The sequence below is a fragment of the Aptenodytes forsteri genome, unplaced genomic scaffold, assembly GCF_000699145.1.
Source record: "Aptenodytes forsteri isolate BGI_AS27 unplaced genomic scaffold, ASM69914v1 Scaffold61, whole genome shotgun sequence".
NCBI lineage: Eukaryota > Metazoa > Chordata > Aves > Sphenisciformes > Spheniscidae > Aptenodytes > Aptenodytes forsteri.
Window position 1 is genome coordinate 2,257,563 of NW_008794443.1, and position 21,015 is coordinate 2,278,577.

Consider the following 21,015-nt stretch of genomic DNA (forward strand, 5'->3'; position numbering starts at 1 on the left):
AAACTAGAGGTTACTTTGAGTTTTTTTTTTAAAAAACCTACATCCACTCCCTTCCCTGCTGAACAGAGGTTTTGGAAGTACTGTTCAGCCAAGTGATTAAATACAACAGACTGCGTCTAAACATTTAATACCTATCGGTAAGTTTAATCCCTTGTGGTTACTTGCCTTCCAGCAATATCATTAAAAATCACCTTTATTTCCTACATCTCTCCAACCTGTTACAGGTATTTTAGAGGAAGCCAGTTTTTACGCTGACTTCTGACAGTAAAATACAACAGTTCAAAATTAAGCATTTATTTTGCTATATGGAAGCAAAATTCTTCAGTTTACATGTCATAGGGTAAGCAGACATATATACGTGCTGCTAGGATTTGTTATGGCTAAAAAAAGTTTTGGAGCAGTTAGCCATGCTCAAATCTTGGTGTTATTCTTTTGAAAGTGTAAAAATAAAAAAGACATGCACTATTCTTGGATATACATAATGACTAGGTGCAGCGGGACAGATAAAGTTGTCTAATAAATTCTTCAGCCCAAGTTTCCTTGCTTTTACTGCAATGTCTCAAGATTGGTATTTAATACATTTCTGAGACTTACCATAAAAATAAGGTTTAGAGCAGCTTCTTTACTAATCAATACATGCATTGGTATGGCGTGGAAGCACTACATACTTAATTTCACAAACTGGACATCAGTAAGCAGACAGACAACACAGCTTCCTCCTTTCACGTCACTGTGGTCAGCTGTGCATTATACTGGGACTAAAAAACGAAATGCTTTTAAGTATCTGAAAAAATAGCAGGTGTTTATTTGTGAGATTTAAAAGTCCTAGCTATCTGAAGTTGCTCCACAAAATACTTTTACATGGCTTCTGTCGGTCTCTTCAGAATTACTCAGATACTTAAGCAGGAAAGTTTGTGAATTCAGTTAAATTTATATGCTATATACTTTTACACTTTCCTTTACACATTAATACATACCCAGGTCAACTGTTAAATACAACCCTAAACAGAAAGGATGGTTCAGGCCGAGCCCAAAACGCATTTATAACCAAGTCAAATTGCACCGAGAGAAACGTGCAACGGAACGATGAATAGAACCGACACAACTTGACTAATTTAGAAAATACTCATTCAGCAAAATGCTATAATCAGCTTCTCATTTTAAGAGACACATAAACTTTGACCTTCTCTAAATTACTGACAACCAAGAGGAGGCAACGGCTTTTCCCATTGAACAAACATATGTTTCTTGAGATTCTGTGCAGCATTCTCCACCCCTATTTATGTCATATAAGCAAAGTAAAGGAGCTTTAATTAGCTCACATCCCATCGTTAACTAAGCTTCCTAATGCATCCTGACAACGGCATGTCGGCTGGGTAATCTGTGAAGCCCCCTGATGCGCTGCCTGTATGGATGCCTGATTAGCTGGGTATCCCGGGGGAGCCCCCACTGTTTTTATCTCCACAGATGCCTGATGAGTTGGGTAGCTTCCCTCAAGGACCTCCTGGGAAGCTGGGCCAGCAGGTGCCCGTTGGCAATAGTTTTGTGTTACAGGGTTGAATGAGTGATCCCTGCAGGAACCGCCGGCTGTTTTCACAGACACAGAAGGCAGTCAAAAGTCCACAGCATGAACTTGGAATGACCCCAGTTGCAGAGTCACTGGCGGGTTCATCTGGAGGACAACTGCGCTTTATTAAACAACTAATACTCTTAACAGATAATTCCCCTCCCCCCAACTTTAACTCTTACAAAGCTTTTAGGTCTTCCTGTTTGTTTATTTTTTGGGAATGGAATCATTTGCCCTCTTACACCCCCCTCCTGAAAAAACCTCTATATACCGAAAACCTGAGAAAAAGCCTGAAGAGATCTAGTCCGCTTCCTTGAGTTAATACGTAACAATAATGTATTCAGAGGGCAGCAGAGTAAGTTTGCTTTTTAACATCATCTTTACCAACTCTGTTGATTTTTCTTTTCATAGGGCACTTCCTTCCGGCAATACACCCCAGCAGTCGGTCTCTTTCCAGTTTCATTTTCTGCCATGGTCACACCTGTGACCACGCTTGGGATCTGAAAGAACCTCCTATTTAAAACCCCCCAGGTTTTGTGTGTTCCGTTAGGTTTTTGAAGGAAACCTAATGCAAACACGTTAATTCGGCCTGCCATCGTGTGCAGTGTAAATAGCGAACAACGCTTTGAGGGATGACGCGTTCGGATCTGTTGAACTGATGCCAAATCATCTATTGCTACAGCTTCAGAAGATACCTTGGCCATCTCCCATGGACATAAAAATACTGTTTTCCCTCCCCAGGGGTACACAGCCAAGGAATTTCAAGTTTAAATCTGTACTATTTAACATATTCTACACAACTATATAACTTTACACATACAGTAGGGAAGTGTAGTTAGCCTTTTGTCAAGACTGAATCATTAATTTCAAACCCACACCCCATTTTTTCTCCTTCAGATGCTAATTGTGATATATGGGATATATGTGCCTGTTTTCATGACATGCTAACCATTCAAAAACTGTAGGTTAAGATCAAATTTCGTTTCATCTCCATGATAAATATTTATTTCTAATTTCACAGTTTGTGCTTTTGTTAACATTTTGCATACCACATTTTAAATTCTCCTTTTTTCACTTAATTCCCCAATGAGTCAGCAAACCAGGAACATTTTAGTTTATTTTGCAAGAAAATCAGCTGGTAAAAACCTTCAAAATAAATCTCTAGAGCAGATGCAAAACTTAAATCTTTCTAACCCCCCCTTTTTTTTTTTTAATTGTGGGGATGGTCACTTGTAGATTTCTACATACAGCTGAGCATCTCACTGTCTGCAGTTGTTGCACTGTTGCAGGATTCTCATTGTCTACAGAAAAATTTCTCCTGGAAAAGGCTCGTTCAAAGCTACCACCACCATGTCAGTTTGATTCTAAACGTGCACATTTAAGACATCAAGTCCAGACCAGAACAGTTCTTCCCACAGAATACATCACCATTTTTGTTTGATCGTACCCGTGCCCATTTCTCCACATAAAAATATGCTGCAGTCAAAGCAGGTTCACAAACACTTTGTATAAGCAGCTTTGTAAAAGAAAGGCTGAATTTAATGTGAATTGCAAAGAAAACTTTTGACCAGGATGCTGGCCACACACACCTTATCCCATGGTACAAATGAAAACCAGGAAGAACAAAATAATACTTCAAACTTCTCAAAGACGATCCTTTATCCCAAAACCTCTTTCAAAGATACTGATCACAGATACCAGATGTTCTGCACATAAAAAGCGACACTTTCCATGGCTTTTGATTGTCACTAATTGGCCATAAAGCTTGCTGTCTTTTAAAACCGCTAGGAAATGGGTAAATGGCCTCATCTATAATGCTCCTCCCAGCACTGAAAATTTCTGCCTGGGAATTTCAATTACTTTCCATCTCATAACCTGCACGTTTTCATACAGCTTCTCACTGCTCAGCACGTGCACCTGCACATGAATCTCTGAATGAAATGCAAGTTAAACTGAAGATGATCTGCAGTGCCACCTGGATGCATTACCTGAACAAGCTGCAGTAGCCCCTACACAATACTGGGGAAGACACGAGGAGAAAAATCTTAAGATTACACTGAAGAAAACACAGGGAAAGCTACATTTGACCTGAACTGTATAAATCACTTCTAGGAACTGAAAAAACTATTTATGGCAATTGCTGCTAAATCCCACAACTTCCATACCTAGACTACCCTTGTAAGGGACGACCGTCAGCTTTCCCGAAGTAAAACCCAAATTCAAATCTGTAAAGTTGCCCAAAAAGATGACATGTATTCCAGCCTTCCTCATTTTGATCCAGTATGAGACTGCCAGTAATCATACACATTCTGCTGTTAACAGTTAAACAGAAGAGTAGGGAGTCAAAAGAAAACTGTGAAAATACAGAATGGCAAGAAACTCGGAACCTGAATGCCACCATGATCTTTCAACATTATCAGTTGACTATTTTGTTTAATACTCTCCTGAGGAAAACACCACCATGTACTTCTTTCTCAAGCTTCATATACAAAGGCTTTTGTCAGAAGTTCCCTGTCACCAAGATACGATTTTTTTTTTTCAGCCACTTGAATTGCGTTTTGAGCTAATATTCCTAGAACTACTGAACCACAGTGTCACCAAAGACACGAGAACGCCAGTTGTTCTTGCTTCTGAGCGGTATCAAATAAGAGTGGTTGGTTACATAAACTGAGAAACTTTAAACCAAAGGGAACCATCAGCTTCGACTGCTTTAGAAACATTTCCGTCTGTTCCTGGGTAGAACCTGCTTAAATTGCACCTACCTTCTGTCCTCTGCTATATCCACTTCTCATTTATTGCCAGTTTTGTTAAAGTTAGCATTCATACAAGTCAAACACTTGTTCATGATTTGTTTTTAAATAATCCCTTTATTACTTCCTCTTCATTTTCCATTCAGTTATCTTTATTTTTCTGTCACTGCCAACCACTTGAGATTCTGCTCTGATTTATCTTACAATGAGGGTTAAAACTCCTATTTCCCTTCGTGTCGCTTTCGTGCTCCTTTTCTACAAATGCCTCCATGTCAAACACTCACCTGGAGCAATATTCGTATCCTTACTAGTCTTATAATTTTCTTACCTGCTTCCAACACCCTACCCTCTTTTCCTATCTGTTAAGCACACCATCACTCTGAACTGAATTAAAATAAATATATGGCATGAAAGTCCAGGGCAGAAGTTCCTTTGTGCCTCTTCCTCAGCCATAAAAGAAAACAAACACCCACTGTACAATTTGTTGCAAGTCCTCTATACGTAAGTTTTGGCATCTCAGGTGCCGGCTCCCAAGCCTAAGGAAGCCAGCCTCCCAGAACTCGGCAAGCTTCCACAAAAACCTAACAAGGAAATGCAACTGTGGCTGATGCTTTACCTTCCCTTAAGAAGGCTAATTAAATTTCTCACTGGAAACGTCAAAGTTCAATATGAAAATTAAGCTCTTTCAAGGCATTCATTAAATTATTTTTTTCAGGAGGAAGGGAGGGACACAACAATTATTTCCATCCTCTCCTCTCCCCCCCCCCCCCCCCACCCCAACCCCGCGTGGGGCGCATGTGCTCATAATTCACAAAAGATATCAAAATTCCTTGTAAGGGTTGAAAGAATCAGACAAATTAAATACGGTATTGACAAGGTGATTAATCTTTTCAGTCCTTTACTACCAGGAATTTCATTATGTCAGCATAACACCTATTTGCCAGTAATAGATACAGCCACTTTTAATTTTCCATTTGGAGAACACAAGCTACAGAACGTTTTTGTTCAGATGCTAATTCAGTGTTCAATATTCAATTCTAATTGAAACACCTCTGAAACAGGAATAATTTAGGATTTAGTACTATCATGTCTAACGGAGGAAATAAAAAAAAAAAAGTGTGGATGCCAAGAATGCAAGACATTTCTACGCATATGGCAACTATAGAAGTCTCCATTCAGAGGGAATGAAATTCCCTCAGGTGTCTATATTTAGGATCAAAGAACTTTTTAAAATACAGAACTTGGAGTCTCCAAGGGATAAAAACTACAAAACTGTCTGTAGTGAACTTTATTTAACCTAAGGTTTTGTGCCAACTTAAATACACTGCAGCTCTCCACTTGAAAGAAGGCATTACCCACTGCGTGTTCTGAAATGCATGGAAAAGCCATTACAGGGATAATCAACAGAACTATAAAATAGAAAAGCAATAAAATGACAAAACCAGATACAACTCAAATAGCTTACTTTTCAATTCAGGCAAGCGGTGTTACTTTTAAAGTGATGATCATAGTATTAAAGTTTATCTATCTACTCACACCTTAAAAGCTAACTCATCTTAAAATCTAGCATAGATTTTTGTTTAAGACACTTTAAAAGTCAGGTAGTCAAAACAACCAAAATGGGTATTTTGCCATAAATACCACCACTCTTTCTGCAGAACACAGGCTCATCTAGTTTCGGCTGCATTAGTTACCAGCTCCACAGAATAAGCTGCGAAGATGAGGACCTCTATGGCACAGCTGAATCAGGTGAAAATTTATGCCATGAAAATAGACTTTAAGATACTTTCTCTACAGAGAGCACCAATAGCAAGATGAAAACCATCTACTGTATCAGTCGTGTTTTTCTTGAGTAATTGGAATTATTTTTTTCCCCCACTTTTTTTTTTTCTTTACCAAAACTTCGTGTGTCCTAGACACGACCATAAGGCATATACATGGTGGAGTAGAAAGGAGTAAAAGACAAAGTTCTACACTGTACCAGGTACGTAACACGTCACAAATTGTACTTGAAATGTCAAATTTTATCATATGGACATTCCTGGCTTAGTTTTCTAGCAGATTTAGATGCCTAAAAGCAGTGCAACATATAGGGAGGAATTAATCCTGATTATTTGAGCCTTTTTTACCATTATCTTCTATGTAGCAGAATAAAGATCCATCCTTTGGAAGGAAGATTAATCAAGGAGTTCCATTATGTATTATTAAGCCTTCCTAAAGGATAAAATTTTCTCCTTGTTCTGAAAGGACAAATACATAACCCATGTAAAAAGTTTTTAAAAGGGAACTGTGTGAGACTTGCATCACAGACATTTCAGATATATCAAGGAGAAAGAAAAAAATACCTAGGAAGACAGATGAATAGTACATGGGGTGATTTTCAAAGGTATAAATGGGAAGCAGGCACTCAGCTCCTGTTGAATTTTGAAAGGAGTTCAGCATCCAACTGCCCTTCTGCCTTTGAAAATCTTCCTTCACAAAACCCTTGGTTACAAATGACTCCAAAGTTCAAAGAATGACCTTGCCCTTGTGGGAAACGTAGGAAGGCTCGTGCCTTTTAAAGAAAGATTTATGAGACTGTTGCTGCAGATGTGACTGCAATGAGGAAACAACACTTTATAGAAAGGAAACTCTAAAGAAACACACTCTATTGGGTGGAGTGGATGGGTCACAAGAGACTAGAACCACGAGTAGAAAGCATGGACAAAAATACTCATTCGCACAGATGGATACTGCCTTACAGAAGCTCAGTAAGTCTTCTACCAGATGGCTTGGATAAGCTTGCATTTGTAGTGCTGATAATCACAGAATCACCTAGTACGGGATTAAGACAGGAATATCAACAATGTGGTATTTGGTTTGAATTTCTTGAAATTGCCGAAAGAGCCTAATGCTGGCAACGAGATAATTATGATAGGGAAGGTGTATGTCATCCTTCCTCATGGTTCAGCTCACAGCTCTGCACTTGGTGATGGACCGGGGATCTCGATGGCAGTTTAACCAGGTTTGATAACATTAGTCTTGAGCTATCTGTAATTATGCAAACTCCGCATTTTACCTTTCTCATCTTCTGAATTACCTTTTCCCACTAGCGTGGGGAAAAAAGTAGATTTCCTTGTATACAAATAAGTGGAATAGGTTGTGAAAGGATGAACCATGATAATACACATGTACAAACCTACCAGTTTGGAAAATAAAAATAATAGGAAGTAGAGAATTTTCATAAAAACAAATTTTAGCAACACGTCCTTATGTGAAGAAAGCATTATTCCAATTCTACCCATGATCACAAAGTGCATTTACAGTACATGTTGACACACTGTGTATGTAATGAAAAATATTTCAAGATTTGTTTTATCCAAGCGAACATATGTTTGCTCTGTATCAAGCACAGTATTGACCATGATCAAAACCACTTTCTATTTTTGGCTGCTGTGTCAGATCATACCTCTCTCAGGCACTAAAGATAGTTATTTTCACTGATAACACTGATACAATTGAATTCTCTCAATCGTTATCAGAAGAACAAAAGAATATTCACCATGCAGAGACTTTGGAATTAAACTAAAGACAAATGCGTAGCAATCTAGGAATTCTTTAGTTTGTCGATATGTGGCATAAGAAAAAAAACCCCAACAACTCAAGCATTAGCATAATAATTGATATTCACGTCAGCTTAATCACTTTCCAAAAATAAAAGTTAACAACTCCTGTTACACTAAATAAACCCTTAAATACTCCAAATGTCTATAATGCTCTCTCTCTCTATATATATTCTATACATAATATAATACAACTTTGTTCATTTGTACATAGGAGATGACGCCACACTTAAGCAACATTTTAGTTCTCGCTCTGGTTAACTTCTGCATTCACTCTGCAAAATACACGTATATCAATAATATGGCCTTGAGTGGTTTCATTGACTCCTGCAGGGTTTCTGGCATCCCTGAAGTGTATATATAAAGCATTGGGGGGAAAAAAAAAAAATCTACACTTCAAACACACTTTTTTACAGAACAAACAGGACATAAAGCAATTTAGAGATGGTCAATAGTTCTATTTGACTTGTTTCCTGACTATTTTTTGCTTATTGTTTTAGCAAACTTTAATATCGTAATTATTACCTTCGCAGCAGAGTTTGATACTCCATGTGTGACATTTCTTATGAGACCACCAACATTGCCGTATTTTATAAGTCCAGTAACACCTTCTGAAACATCATTCAACAGACCCATAGGGTTGCCAAGGAAATCCACAGAACCTAGAATCCTTGCTGCCTGACTAAGCAGCTCCTGTAAAATCAACAGGAAGAATGAAATATCACTTATGGATCACATTAACACCAGCAAGGTTGCTTAAAAGAAAAAAAAAAAAAACAAACCAACAACAGAAGTCCCACCTGCAACAAAAGCATATACAAAACCAGACAGTTTTACTGAAGAAATGAACAGTTTTACTGACGAAATGAACACACAAACACCAGTAAGATCAACAATAGTTTCGTCTTAAAATGCAGTGTATTCTTAGAAGCACGTGATGCTATTTCTCCGTATACCAAAGAAGCAATACAGCACTAACGCTTAAGTAAATAGTCAAGAAAGAGTTCCCCCACCCTCAGCAGAGAACTCATCAATCAAGAGAAGTTCAGCCTTTGCCACAATAAAATCTGTATGACACTTACCTCTTGAAAGTGCTTCAGAATGTCATTAATGATAAACTCCCGAGTTTCGTATGGATGGACCCTAGTGAAAGGATCCAGATTAATCACAGCATCTTCAAACCGGATTAGAGGAAATCCCAGCGTGCTTTTCAATGCCTAATTAAATAAAAAGACATTGCAACTTTAATTTTTTTCTCTACTTCTCATTCACAGCATCCAAATGAATTAATCTTTAAATGGGTAACAAACCAAAATTATCTGAAGCTGCTAGAGTAGTTTACCACTGCCATGTAGACGCTTTGATATAGAGGGCAATCACTCCCTACACCTTTTACTTGTAAGCAATGATCAAGTATTAGAACTGCATTTCTTCAATAACTAGGTAGTCATTAAACACTCCTCCTGATGCAATCTGTTTCCTACATTTGATAGGAATATTTCAAAACAAAATGTGTTTAAGATTCCATTCCATGCTTAGCACTTTGCTATTGTAACTGCCCTAATGCTCAGTTAAACCGAACCCTAAATTAATTTCCTTGATATGCAGTGAAGACAAAACTGAGTATTTTCCACCCTGCTGAAGTGCTATGAATGGATTAAGTGTCAGGATGAGCTGGAATAACATACATAATTTCCTGCACGCCTGAGGCTCATTTCTTAACATTATGTGGTGTACTGAAATTCTTTAAACCAGCTTTTTCAATTATTTTCAAGGAAGAAAACTAAGATGGTAATTAGCCCATGGGCCATCTGTAACCTGTACAATCTATACCTAAAGAAACATATTTAAGGTGGACAACCTATACATCTATATATACACATATAAATAATATAATTTTGGAAAAATTAACAAGAAAACTAATCTTTTAAGAAAGAAAGAGATCCTTCTATTTCAGGTCTCGATAATGGCATCTGCACTGTCATCAACATCAAAAAAATCTGAAGGCGGCAAGAAGCCTGATACTCGTGTTGTATCTTTCTACGTTAATCACTTAAGCATGCTTGGTAGTAAGTAATGTGAGTTTTTCTGCCATCTGCAGGCAATTAAGGTAAATCACAGGTCTGATCTAAGTTCGCAAGTAAGAAAGGACCTATTTATTTTTTCAGTAAATGGATGACTAACTAGAGTAGTCCTCATTATTCACTTGGGTAGGAAGTAATTTCCTGTTTAACTATCAGGTATTATATAAGGCAACTTTGTTAATACTGGTACCTAATAAAAATAATCTGTCTACACCAAATTACCAGACAGCAATGTCCAAGCCAGAAACATTAGAGGTAGTTAGAAAAACTTCTACAAAGGCTCTACTGTGATTATTCTCTCCCTCCCACCCTGAACTCTCCCGTGCTACAAAACTGAATGGAACTCTTTCTGTGGAAGTTAATATACAGAATACAGTCAGTGACTGTTATCATTAGGGGAAAAAAAATGTATACGCCAAGTTTTCTCTTGGGAACAATGCTGGCGGCTGCCAAGACATATCCATATGCAATCATATACCAAAGGTGGTAGGAAATCCAAACAGAACAGTGCACATTACTAGTTTCTTAAAGGCACCACTGACACAGTCTTCTCTCTAAATTTGAGATAATTGGATGATAAGCATTTTTGTGTTGAAGCTAAAAGTGCAAACACATTCAAGACACCGCTGATGTTGAACAGTGAGGAATATTACAGCTAGCTATTCAATTGCCCTCCTTTGCACGAGGATTTGGTAAAAGCAATACAAGAATGCAGGACTGATGATATGCTGGTCATCTTGGTAGGACTCCATGATACACACTCATTCCACAAAACTAAACTTCTTCAAAAGCTTGCACATCTTAATGTCCATAATATCAAGGGCACAAAAAAGCCTGGTCAGTGTCTCAATTTTGTTCTTTGAACACACAAATTGAATAGGCAGCAGCTCAGTGCCTCCACAGTGGCAAGGGTTTTTTATGGTTTGTTTGGTTGGTTTTGTTTCAACTCCCCCACCTTGGAGGGAATCAGCTGTATTAGCTCAGAGGGAACTGAAATATTGCTGGCTGTTGCCACCTTATTATGTCCAGGAAGGTCCCAACACACAAGTTGGGAACACTGGACGAGATTATCTTCTTGCTGTAATCTGGAATCCCTGGTTCACTTGAACAACTGTGCCAGAACGTTTATTACCACGTGAAAAGGAACAGATTTCCTACCTAAGTCCATACTCAATCTGCATTCACTTTAATATTGAACCAAATTGCACAGTGCTCATGCAAACCCTCCAGTTCCAATGAGACACCATTTTTTGGATGAAAACACTCAGAGCTGTCCTGTATTTCTGCTCCCTAAGTTGTGTAACTTATTTTTCTTCACCCACACCTCAGTCCTCCCATATGACAGTCATTCCCTTTAAACCTCTTTACACTACCATTAATGTAACTACGATCCTTTGTGAAGTAGTGAGTTATAAGGTGAAGTTGGCTGTGCTTCAGCTGAAATTACAAAAATGAAAGAATATTCCAGAAGAGACTGGAAATTATGCAAATTAAATAACAGAAGTTATTGAAACTTCTATTATTTGTAACAAATAATGGAAGAGTATACGGAAATCAATAGCAGTAAGTTAAAGCTTCTGTTCCCTTTTCCTTCTATAATAGAACCTCTTTACTTGGAAGCGCACTCTGTGAATGCATTGGCGTACCTTGAGATCCAAAGGTAGCTTGTTGGAAGTGAAGACACTCAACTTTATTTGAGGCACGCTGATTTTCAGATTTTCAAAGTAGTATCGCTTTTGTCCTCCACCTTGTTCAACAACTTTTTCATGGAGGTTTTCATCATACTTTTCAACCTCTGCACCCAGACAAAACACAGGAATCAGAACAGATTATATATAAATAAATATGGGGTTACGAATGCATAGTCTGTGAAGAGTTAATAGTTTCTCTGTACAAATAAGAAGTATGTGCAAATGCTAGTGTAGTTATTAGTTAGCAATTACTCACACCTTGTCACATGAAGTTGACCTTTGAGGCTGAAGAATTTTTTTTCAGATCCGCCTGCATCTCTAAAACCTGAATGTATTTGTAGCTAGATAAAAAAAGGTCATCCAAGTTTAAGTTATTTGAGCTTTTAATCGCACTTCTAATTTATCTTTGTCAGCATACAGAAGCAAGGCGATACAAACATAACTACACAATGTTTCCTACTGTGTAGTCATACTCTTACAACATGTTTTCCTCTCTGTACTTTCTCTATACTTCCTTACACGCTCAACTATCGATATAATGTACAAAGCAAGCAAAGCTGACAATCTTTTCAATTATCACTACAGAATGGACAAAATGCCTACATGGAAGACATTCAATAAATTTCTGTACAGGGTGAGCCAAATTTGGTTGACACCAACAGGTTCATATGTTATTTCTAAGAGCATCTTGGTGGTGTGAGAAGGCAGGGGGAAAGAAAAGATGACAGAGTCTTATAAATCAGGTTGAACAATTAAACATGTTGAATGTAAATGACAAAATAATTTTTGTCTGAATCTTGGATGACATCATCAGCATCAGTGGATAAACTACAAAGACTATACAGTAAGTAAGGAAACAAAAAAAAAAGCAAAAGCATCAGGGTAAACCACAACAAAGGACAGATTAGTAAACAGCATAAGAGCAAAACTCAAAATCTTTATTTCTTCTCCATCGCTACAAATCGAAGTCTTTAAGTCCTCTGTGAAACTGGGAAACGTAATACTTGGTTTTTTTCAGAGACAATTCAGAAGATACTGTGGGTTAGCAAGACACAGCACTCTTGAGCATCATTTGTAGGCTTACCCACATTCAGAATCATGCCAAAAGTATTTTCCTGCAACAGTTATTATATAACCCTACACACCCTACTGCATCATAAAAGTGACTTTTTCAACTGCCACTCCAAAACAGACATTTCAGAAAGTTTCCAAAGTACAGACAAACCCTACAATAGAAGGATTAGAACACCATCTATGAGATTAGAAGATTCAAGAGCTCTGTCTTGCCTCACTGAATGGAAGAAAACTTGTATTGCAATTAAAGCCAGGGGTATGGATGCCACAACTAAAAGGTCAGACAGCCAAAATTTTCCTTCAGTTAAGCAAGAGGAACTGTCCAAGGAACAAATGAACAGAGATCCCATTTCTAGCCTTGGGTTTAAATAAACATTACTAAACAAAGTGGTTTGCTAAATTAATAACACAATTTATCCCAATTTAGATGAATCCAGATACAGGAACTTAAGATGAATACTAAACTCCTTCCCATAGAGGCTCAGCTCAGCCACCCTGTACTGCACTACAGCACGTTCATGGGTCTGTACCTGAATCCTGTAACAAGCACAATATATGTGAACAGCTTTATAGGGGCCATTGAGACATTAGCTTTCCAGCTTTCTGTTCAACAGTGGAAGTTCCCAAGCAGCTGAGAGCTTGCTAGGTGTTTTGAACTTATTTTATATGCAAAGATCATAATACTTCTGTATATTGTAAAACTGGTCTTTGTAATTTTATACTATACCTGATTCAGACTGATCATAGCCAAAGAAACTCAATAGCTTCAGAAGTAGTTTCTCCTCAATTTGAACTGTGAACTTTCGAGCAGTGATCATCAGATGCTACGAAGATAAACAAGTCTCAATTTACAATATTAACACTAGAAATATGATCCATGTAAGCCATTAAATAGGACAACGTGTTCTACTTCAACGGAATATTTTCACTGGAATGGATTTGTAGTAAGATTCCCACCTTCAAAATGTCTTTGGTAGTTTTCTCCACTTAAAGTTACCTACAGCTAGTGATGATTGTTTCTATTTTTTGGAAGGTATTGTGCTTCATTACTTAATACTAACACTTCAGAACCTGATGCTTAGCCATTTTCCAACACCGAAATCAGCTGTTTTTCAAAATAGCATCAAAATACATGGGTTAAGATTCCAAGTGAGAAAATACGTCTTGATAACCAACTCAGCTTTGCCCTCACAATGCATACCGCAGTTGGTGGATAAATTTCCAAACAACATCAATAGCTGCAGTACACAGAACAGGGTTTATGCTGCAAGATAACAGCTTATCAGAGAGAAGTAATAACCTTGTACGCAACTCATGAAAAGCGTAGCACAGATATTCTGGTTCACTATGCTACGATGGTACCTATCAGTTTTGAGGTGAGAATTATTGGCTTGAAAAGTAAGGTCACAGACATGAACAAACAGGGGTCTGGCCTAATTTGTTATATTTTTGAACATATTATCCTGTTCATCACTGTACTGTAGCTTTAAACACTATGAACATGAGAAGGTGGACGTAGCATCCTTTAAGCCTCAGTATTAATTCAACAATGTGTATTTCACAAATTGTTTAATTCAGGTTACTAGTAAAAATGAGGAACAGGAAAGGTCATTTAAACAGAGTAATACCTGCATGGCACAATCAAAAGATCGTGGTTTACCTTGTATATATCAGTCAGTGCATTTTTACTGGGAAATTTCATTGCATTTATTTGCACTGCAGGACCAGTCTCCACGGGTTCATTTTCACTCATCTTAGGTGTCAGAAAGAGCATAAAAGGCTGTGTGGTGCCAATAAGCTGGTTGTCCACCTACAGAGTAGACAAGACAGACAACAGAAGCTGAATAGGTGACAATAAACAGCAAAATTGATCCTCTTTAACTGAGGACTTAAAAGCTTTCAGAAATACACGGTCCCTGAGCCAGGGAGATACTGTATATACGTGGTTATTGATCACCACTGAGACCACACCAAAAAAATATTCAGAAATGTCCTCCATTAAAAAAAATGGTTGTAGCTATCAACAAACAAAACCTGTAACAAAACTGCTGTGTTCTCTGGGACTTTTTTTTCCTTTTTCGAAAAACAGAGCCAAAAATATTAAACAACAGCAGAGTTAGGCTACTCCTGCATTTAAGTTTGACTGATGCATGTAAGTATCCATTTATCTCGTGTAATCTACATCAGTACCCACAATTCCCCTTCCATGGAAATCTTACATATTGGGAACAGAACTCTAATACTTTAGAGGAGTTTTTTAGTAGAATAAAAACAATCTTTACAGTCTTCAGTTTAACTGGTGAACTCTGAATTTCAAACACTGAACTGAAAACAAAGGTAAAGGCAAAACTCTGCAAAGTCAGAAACAACATCTAGTTGAAAAACAAAAAGTAAGAGGTTTATATTTGTCCTATTTGTCTATGATACTATGATGTATACTGTGGTACTACCCACATTAGGACTCCTGCTTTCAGTGGCTGCTTTTTTATTATGTAATGACCAAGAACCAAGAACCAGGAAAGGAGAAACAAAATAAAAAAGATTTTAACTTGCCTAATAGAAATCAACAGCATGAAATACAATATATCATTGTCTCAACAATATATTCTCTACTCAACAGTAGAGAACAATGAAAAAAGGAAACATCGACGCTAATCAACACTTCTAGGATATTTAGGAATTGAAATCTCAGTAACAGCTCTAAACATTTTTCAAACCTATTATGACAACAAAAACCGCAGAGAACCCATGAACAAATAAATTTGTTTCAAAATGGCAAATACCTGTATGTCTTGCACACTGAGCTCTAGCACCTGACTTGTCGACAGTTGTGTGTAGTGGACATTAATTCTTGTGAGGCTTGCAAATACTAGCTCTTCAGGAACTTTGTTGACCAAAGACAATCCTATTCCACCTTCCAGTTTCACAAGCACCTGAGAAAAGAATATTTGAAGAGAAAAAAAAAAAACAACCACTAACAAACCAACACTGAAAAAACCTGTGATACTGAATACATACTTCTGCAAAGAAGTTATTTTTTTTTAGACTCATCTCCAGAAAGGCTGGACAGATCATTGACGATTAGTCTTCGAATAAAGAGGTGTTAAGACATATAAACCCAACTGCTAAGAATGAGGAGTTTTAGCAGGAAAATCTAGGAAAAGTTCATTACAAGAGGTCATCATAGGGAAAAGCTAACCAACAACGCCTCCGACCCCCCCCTCCACTCTAGAAAGGAAAACTGCTCTGTATCTGGATTTTTTAACTTGCGCAGATCTTGTTCTGTAACTGGAAGTTCGTCTCCTTCACTGGATAAACGATCATTTCTACGTTGGTTAAAATCCGTTATCTGATAAACAAATAAATTACTACAATGATCACTTTCCTGTTTATAAATAAGGAATATTGTCCTACCCTATAAAATTTTCTTTTCTTAAAAATAAGGACAATGAAAACTTTTGTTGTAATTATTTCTGTTTTACGATATTCCCCTCCCTCTTCATATATAGTTATTATAAAATTATATATTATATAATATATATATTATAAAGTTAACTTTTTTTAAGATTTTAGAGATGCAATACAGAAAAAGGTATTTCAAGTACAAGCAAATAATGAAACTAGATTCTAGTTAATGAAGGACCTTCACCTGTAGAACTCTAGTTGGCCCATCCGGGATGACTCTAACAGCTAGTACTCCTGACCCAGGCCTCATCTTCTGGTTTATGAACTGCTGTTCAGGTGGAACTGGCCCCAAAAGTTCAAGTGAAGTATCAGGACCAAGAACAACTTCTGCTCCATCATGAAGACCTAGTATTCCTCCCTTTGCCTGGAGAAAGAAATAAGAGTAAGGAAAAAAAACCCCAAAACAACCTGATAAGTAAAGGCTTCCGATAACTATTTACATACATTAATTTAAAATGTATGTAGCATCTCCACAGCTGAAGGAGAAAGTCATCTGAGACTCCATCCCAGACTGACTACTCTGGGTGTGAGGGAAATAAACACATTTCTTACTCTCCAGAACTAAAAGAAAAGCAGTCCAGCAGCATTTTACTCGGTATTACTAAAGCTTCTGGTAAGTCATGTTTAATCAGCTTGGCAGCTAGAAGAACCAGCCACAATCAGTAATTAAGTACTCCCACTGCACATTCAGAAACCGAAGCTATCATATCATGATCGAACGTGGGAAGTCCTTCCTGAAAATACCTTCAAAAGGACAGAAAGCTTTTTAAAAGATGAACTCTGGATCTGCAGATGAGAATGTAAATCCTTACTGAGTCAACATCTTAAAACAGCAACGCGGGGCTTTTTGGTTGCTTCAAACTGGCAAGTAGTAACTTACTAAGCTACAGTAATTTGATCACAAAATGATCAACATAGAATCACAGAATAGTTTGGGCTGGAAGGGACCTCTAAAGGTCATCTAGTCCAAGCCCCCTGCTGTGGGCAGGGACATCTTCAACTAGATCAGGTTGCTCAGAGCCCCGTCCAGCCTGACCTGGAATGTTTCCAGGGATGGGGCATCCACCACCTCTCTGGGCAACCTGGGCCAGTGTTTCAGCACCCTCAGCGTAAAAAACTTCTTCCTTATATCTAGTCTAAATCTACCCCCCTTTAGTTTAAAGCCGTTCCCCCTTGTCCTGTCGCAACAGGCCCTGCTAAAAAGTTTGCTGCCATCTTTTTTAGAAGCCCCCTTTAAGTACTGATAGGCTGCAATAAGGTCTCCCTGGAGCCTTCTCTTCTCCAGGCTGAACAACCCCAACTCTCTCAGCCTTCCTTCATAGGAGAGGTGTTCCAGCCCCCTGATCATTTTCGTGGCCCTCTTCTGGGGGAGGCTTCACGGGACTAAGTAAAGTATTTTTCTCTAGATCTGTTTTTTGGTATTAGAATTGAAACACAGCATTAAAGGTGGCAAAGGAACACTACATTGCTGCTATCCTTACCGTATCTATTCTGGAGGCTGGAACCTTCTTTTATGGCTACTACATTCCTTTAAAATTAATCAGAACAGAACTACAAATACAGTCTTAAAAGGTTATTGTGAAGCCTTAGGAGTATTTTCCATACTTTTTCTTCTTTGCTTACATCAAAACAAGCATCTGAAACTTCAAAATTGGTTTCTGCAGGGTATTTCTAGTTTCAGAGAGGACACATACTGTCCTGCTATTACAGAGTGAGCAAAATGACCAAGATGATGGTTTTCTGTCATTGCTGTTCAGTTTTAAAATGAAGAAATATCCAAAGCACGTGTTAGGGAAAAAACCCAACAAATTACAAGAAATTTAGAAACAGGAAAAGAAAGGTAGGGGGAGATATCTCCAATAGAACATGATGGTGTCCTATATGCAGGATTTTCAAAGTGATATTATCATTCTGTACCTTACTGATCCATTCCAGATTCATTATGCACATAAAAGACTCACTTTCATCACAGAGCTTACATATTCGCTATGGAGGTACTTTTTCCACTGAATTGAGGCTGATTTCTATTCACATAGCTGGCACAATTTATTTTTCAAAATGAAACATTAGAAATAATATAATTATTTATTACAAACATGTTTTGCTATTTCAACAATATGCAGGGTAACTTATTCAAATTTGTTTGTAAGCAATGGATAAATATGGTTGAAACACTTAAAAAAAAAACCAACATAAAAATTCTTTTGACATTTAATTCTAGAATTTGTAAAAGCAAGCCAGGTTTCTGTGCCTACAAATTCTAACATCAGCAGGCAGAACTATCAAATAGTTTGCAAGTGTTAGCTGTCTGCAAGTCAGAGTTTCCTGGAACACAAAGAAAGAGCCAACAGTTCAAACTGCTTTTAAAATTCTTATTACTAAAATGTTAGAACCATGATTCTGAGAAGTGCTGGTCATACACAAATCTTGACTTTCACCAGTGATACTAATTGACACAATCTGCATTTTCACATTTGGTATGCGTGAGAATATCAAGGCCCTATTTATCACTATACTGTTCATTTTCAACAATAATGTACTATTAATTTTCTAATTATTTACTTTCAAATTAATAATTATTTGAAATTGAGAAGAACATTCAAACATGAATTTAAACCACACAAGCTGTTTGCGCAAGTCTGGTGTCCTCTGTATTCTGAACTTTGGCCTCAAAGCTTTTAGTTCACTTCAATACTAAGCCCAAAAGACTCTGTCATGTGTATCAGCAACAGTCAAAACAAGTTTAACAGATCATCAGTACCGACCTGGACAACAAGTCCATGAATACCACAAGTCAACTTTCCATCACAAAAACTCCATGTCTGGGTAGTACTGCGCCGTCGATCAGGCTTTCTCAACATCAGGGGCTCATACCTGCAACGAAAGCATGCCACCCAATACTTAGAGGATTCCAACTTCTCAGTTTTACTCTTGAGATGTGTTAATGACGAACACTTACTCTAATTTTGTTCAAGCTCATTTTCCTAATCTCACTTCTAGAAGTGCTCTTTTAACAATCTGCTGCTGAAAATACATTAGCCCTGCTTTTAAAAATATTTCCAAGTCACAAAAGTGATCGTGAGGTCCGTTCACAAAGACAGATAAAATCCAGCTCTTCCACATGCCTTCAGAATAATTTCTTTCCTTATTCAGAGAATATCACGTTAAGTATGCTTTCAAAGACACGGTTAGAATCTACACCAGTTTCCTGAGAAATTGTATTTGCAATACCTGTTATCTGTGACAGCTGCCAGACCTGCAATATCTAAAATCATACAAGAGTCCACAGACCGAGGAGAAGGTTTATGGGGGTTATGAGGAACTGAAGAACCTTCATGGCAAAGCATTCCTGTGCCCGTCATTCTCCAAAGCTGGGATCGTTTTCCTGGCTCCTGTTGCATAAAAATTCAACATTTAAATGAACACAGCAGTACAGAGCAAATCTCTCTGTTCTGTTTTGCTATCAGATGCTTTGAATTATAATTCTTGGAATGACTCGTATAACTTCAGAGCCCCGAATTAGAAACTGGTTTGTATAAAAACTTCTAATTCAACTCTGATATTCAATGAATATGCATCCTACGTTAGCATTGTTAGATGCAGAGCTGTATTTACAAGCTATTTTTAATCTCAGCAATATTTAAATACAGTTTCTATTTAAATACAGCTCCAGAAATAGAAGACTTAGCTTACAATGTAACCAGAAAGGAAGCATGCCCTACCTTGTAACTTCATTAGAACCTCCAACATACAATTAACACACTTGGTTGTCTTAGAGGCATTTACAACGTTCCTTACTACTTTTATCCCAATTCCCCTTTCTGTCACCTTTACCCCATAAAAGTCTTATACGAAAGCACCACCATAATTCAAGCAACCTGAATTGCAATAACCTGTCGCTTTCAGTGGAGTCTGTCTCCACCCTTTACAAGTTGCCATGAAAATGTTTTTATTTTTTCCTTCTCCCAGCATATGATTTTACTGCAGCGCATAGCAACAGCATTTTAATAAAATCCAATGTGTCTTGGTACCTTCTTTTTCAGTACAACTCGTTGAGTCTTTGGAGAAACATCAAGGACAAGCTCTGCATATGCAGCATCCTTATTCGAAGCAACTGGTCTTACACCCGGCTCCTGTAAACTAGAACACCAAGAAAACATCATCATGTTTATTCAGAGTAGCTGCTTCCTCTGTAGACTGAATTAGATTTGTACCAAAATCCAATCGAGGAAGCTTACGCTTCCAATATAGCCAATGAGACAAAAATTTATATTGGTTTTTTTCCCCTCTTGTTATTTTTGGAATTACCAGTGTAAGCTGTCAATTTGAGTACATTCTTAAAAGGGGCTTTGATTTCTCACTGTGACTAGGAGCTTCACGGGCAAATGAGATGAATTCCAAAGAAAATTTTCTACCTTATATTGAGGAAAGCAACAAAGCATGTATCAATCTCCTGTGGCTGTTTTCAATAGCATATAAACTAGCGCAAGTTCAAAATTCACAGGCATGTCATAAATAGGTATGTCCTGTAGTCAAGTGTTCTTAATCCACCAAATGAAATTAAGTCCCCAGATGTGACCCTGCCCTTCTAAGATCAAACACTGGAGTCGCAGCAGATGCCATGTGCTAAATCTTTCTCACTATGTGACAAAATAAACAATGGCAAGCTGCACCTATAAAGCTTAGTTACCACGACCAAACAAGGTAAGATACACAGCTTAACGACTGCCAGACTCAACTGAATTTTGGCATTTCTTCTGCTAGCTACAAGGTTGACAGAAG

The 21,015-nt window shown here is 37.7% G+C and overlaps 1 protein-coding gene across 1 annotated transcript in view; it reads right to left on the minus strand.

Moving 5' to 3' along the window:
* VPS13D (vacuolar protein sorting 13 homolog D) overlaps positions 1–21,015 on the minus strand; it is a 111,156-nt gene that overhangs the window by 34,381 nt on the left and 55,760 nt on the right. The window contains exons 55-66 of the mRNA XM_009289605.1: positions 20,265–20,373; positions 19,465–19,625; positions 18,999–19,107; positions 16,418–16,597; positions 16,008–16,117; positions 15,787–15,790; positions 15,552–15,701; positions 14,429–14,578; positions 13,496–13,592; positions 11,650–11,798; positions 9,002–9,136; positions 8,445–8,612 (exon numbers count right to left, since the gene is read on the minus strand). Of these exons, the coding sequence (XP_009287880.1) occupies positions 8,445–8,612; positions 9,002–9,136; positions 11,650–11,798; positions 13,496–13,592; positions 14,429–14,578; positions 15,552–15,701; positions 15,787–15,790; positions 16,008–16,117; positions 16,418–16,597; positions 18,999–19,107; positions 19,465–19,625; positions 20,265–20,373 (1,522 nt within the window). The remainder of the gene's footprint in view (positions 1–8,444; positions 8,613–9,001; positions 9,137–11,649; positions 11,799–13,495; positions 13,593–14,428; positions 14,579–15,551; positions 15,702–15,786; positions 15,791–16,007; positions 16,118–16,417; positions 16,598–18,998; positions 19,108–19,464; positions 19,626–20,264; positions 20,374–21,015) is intronic.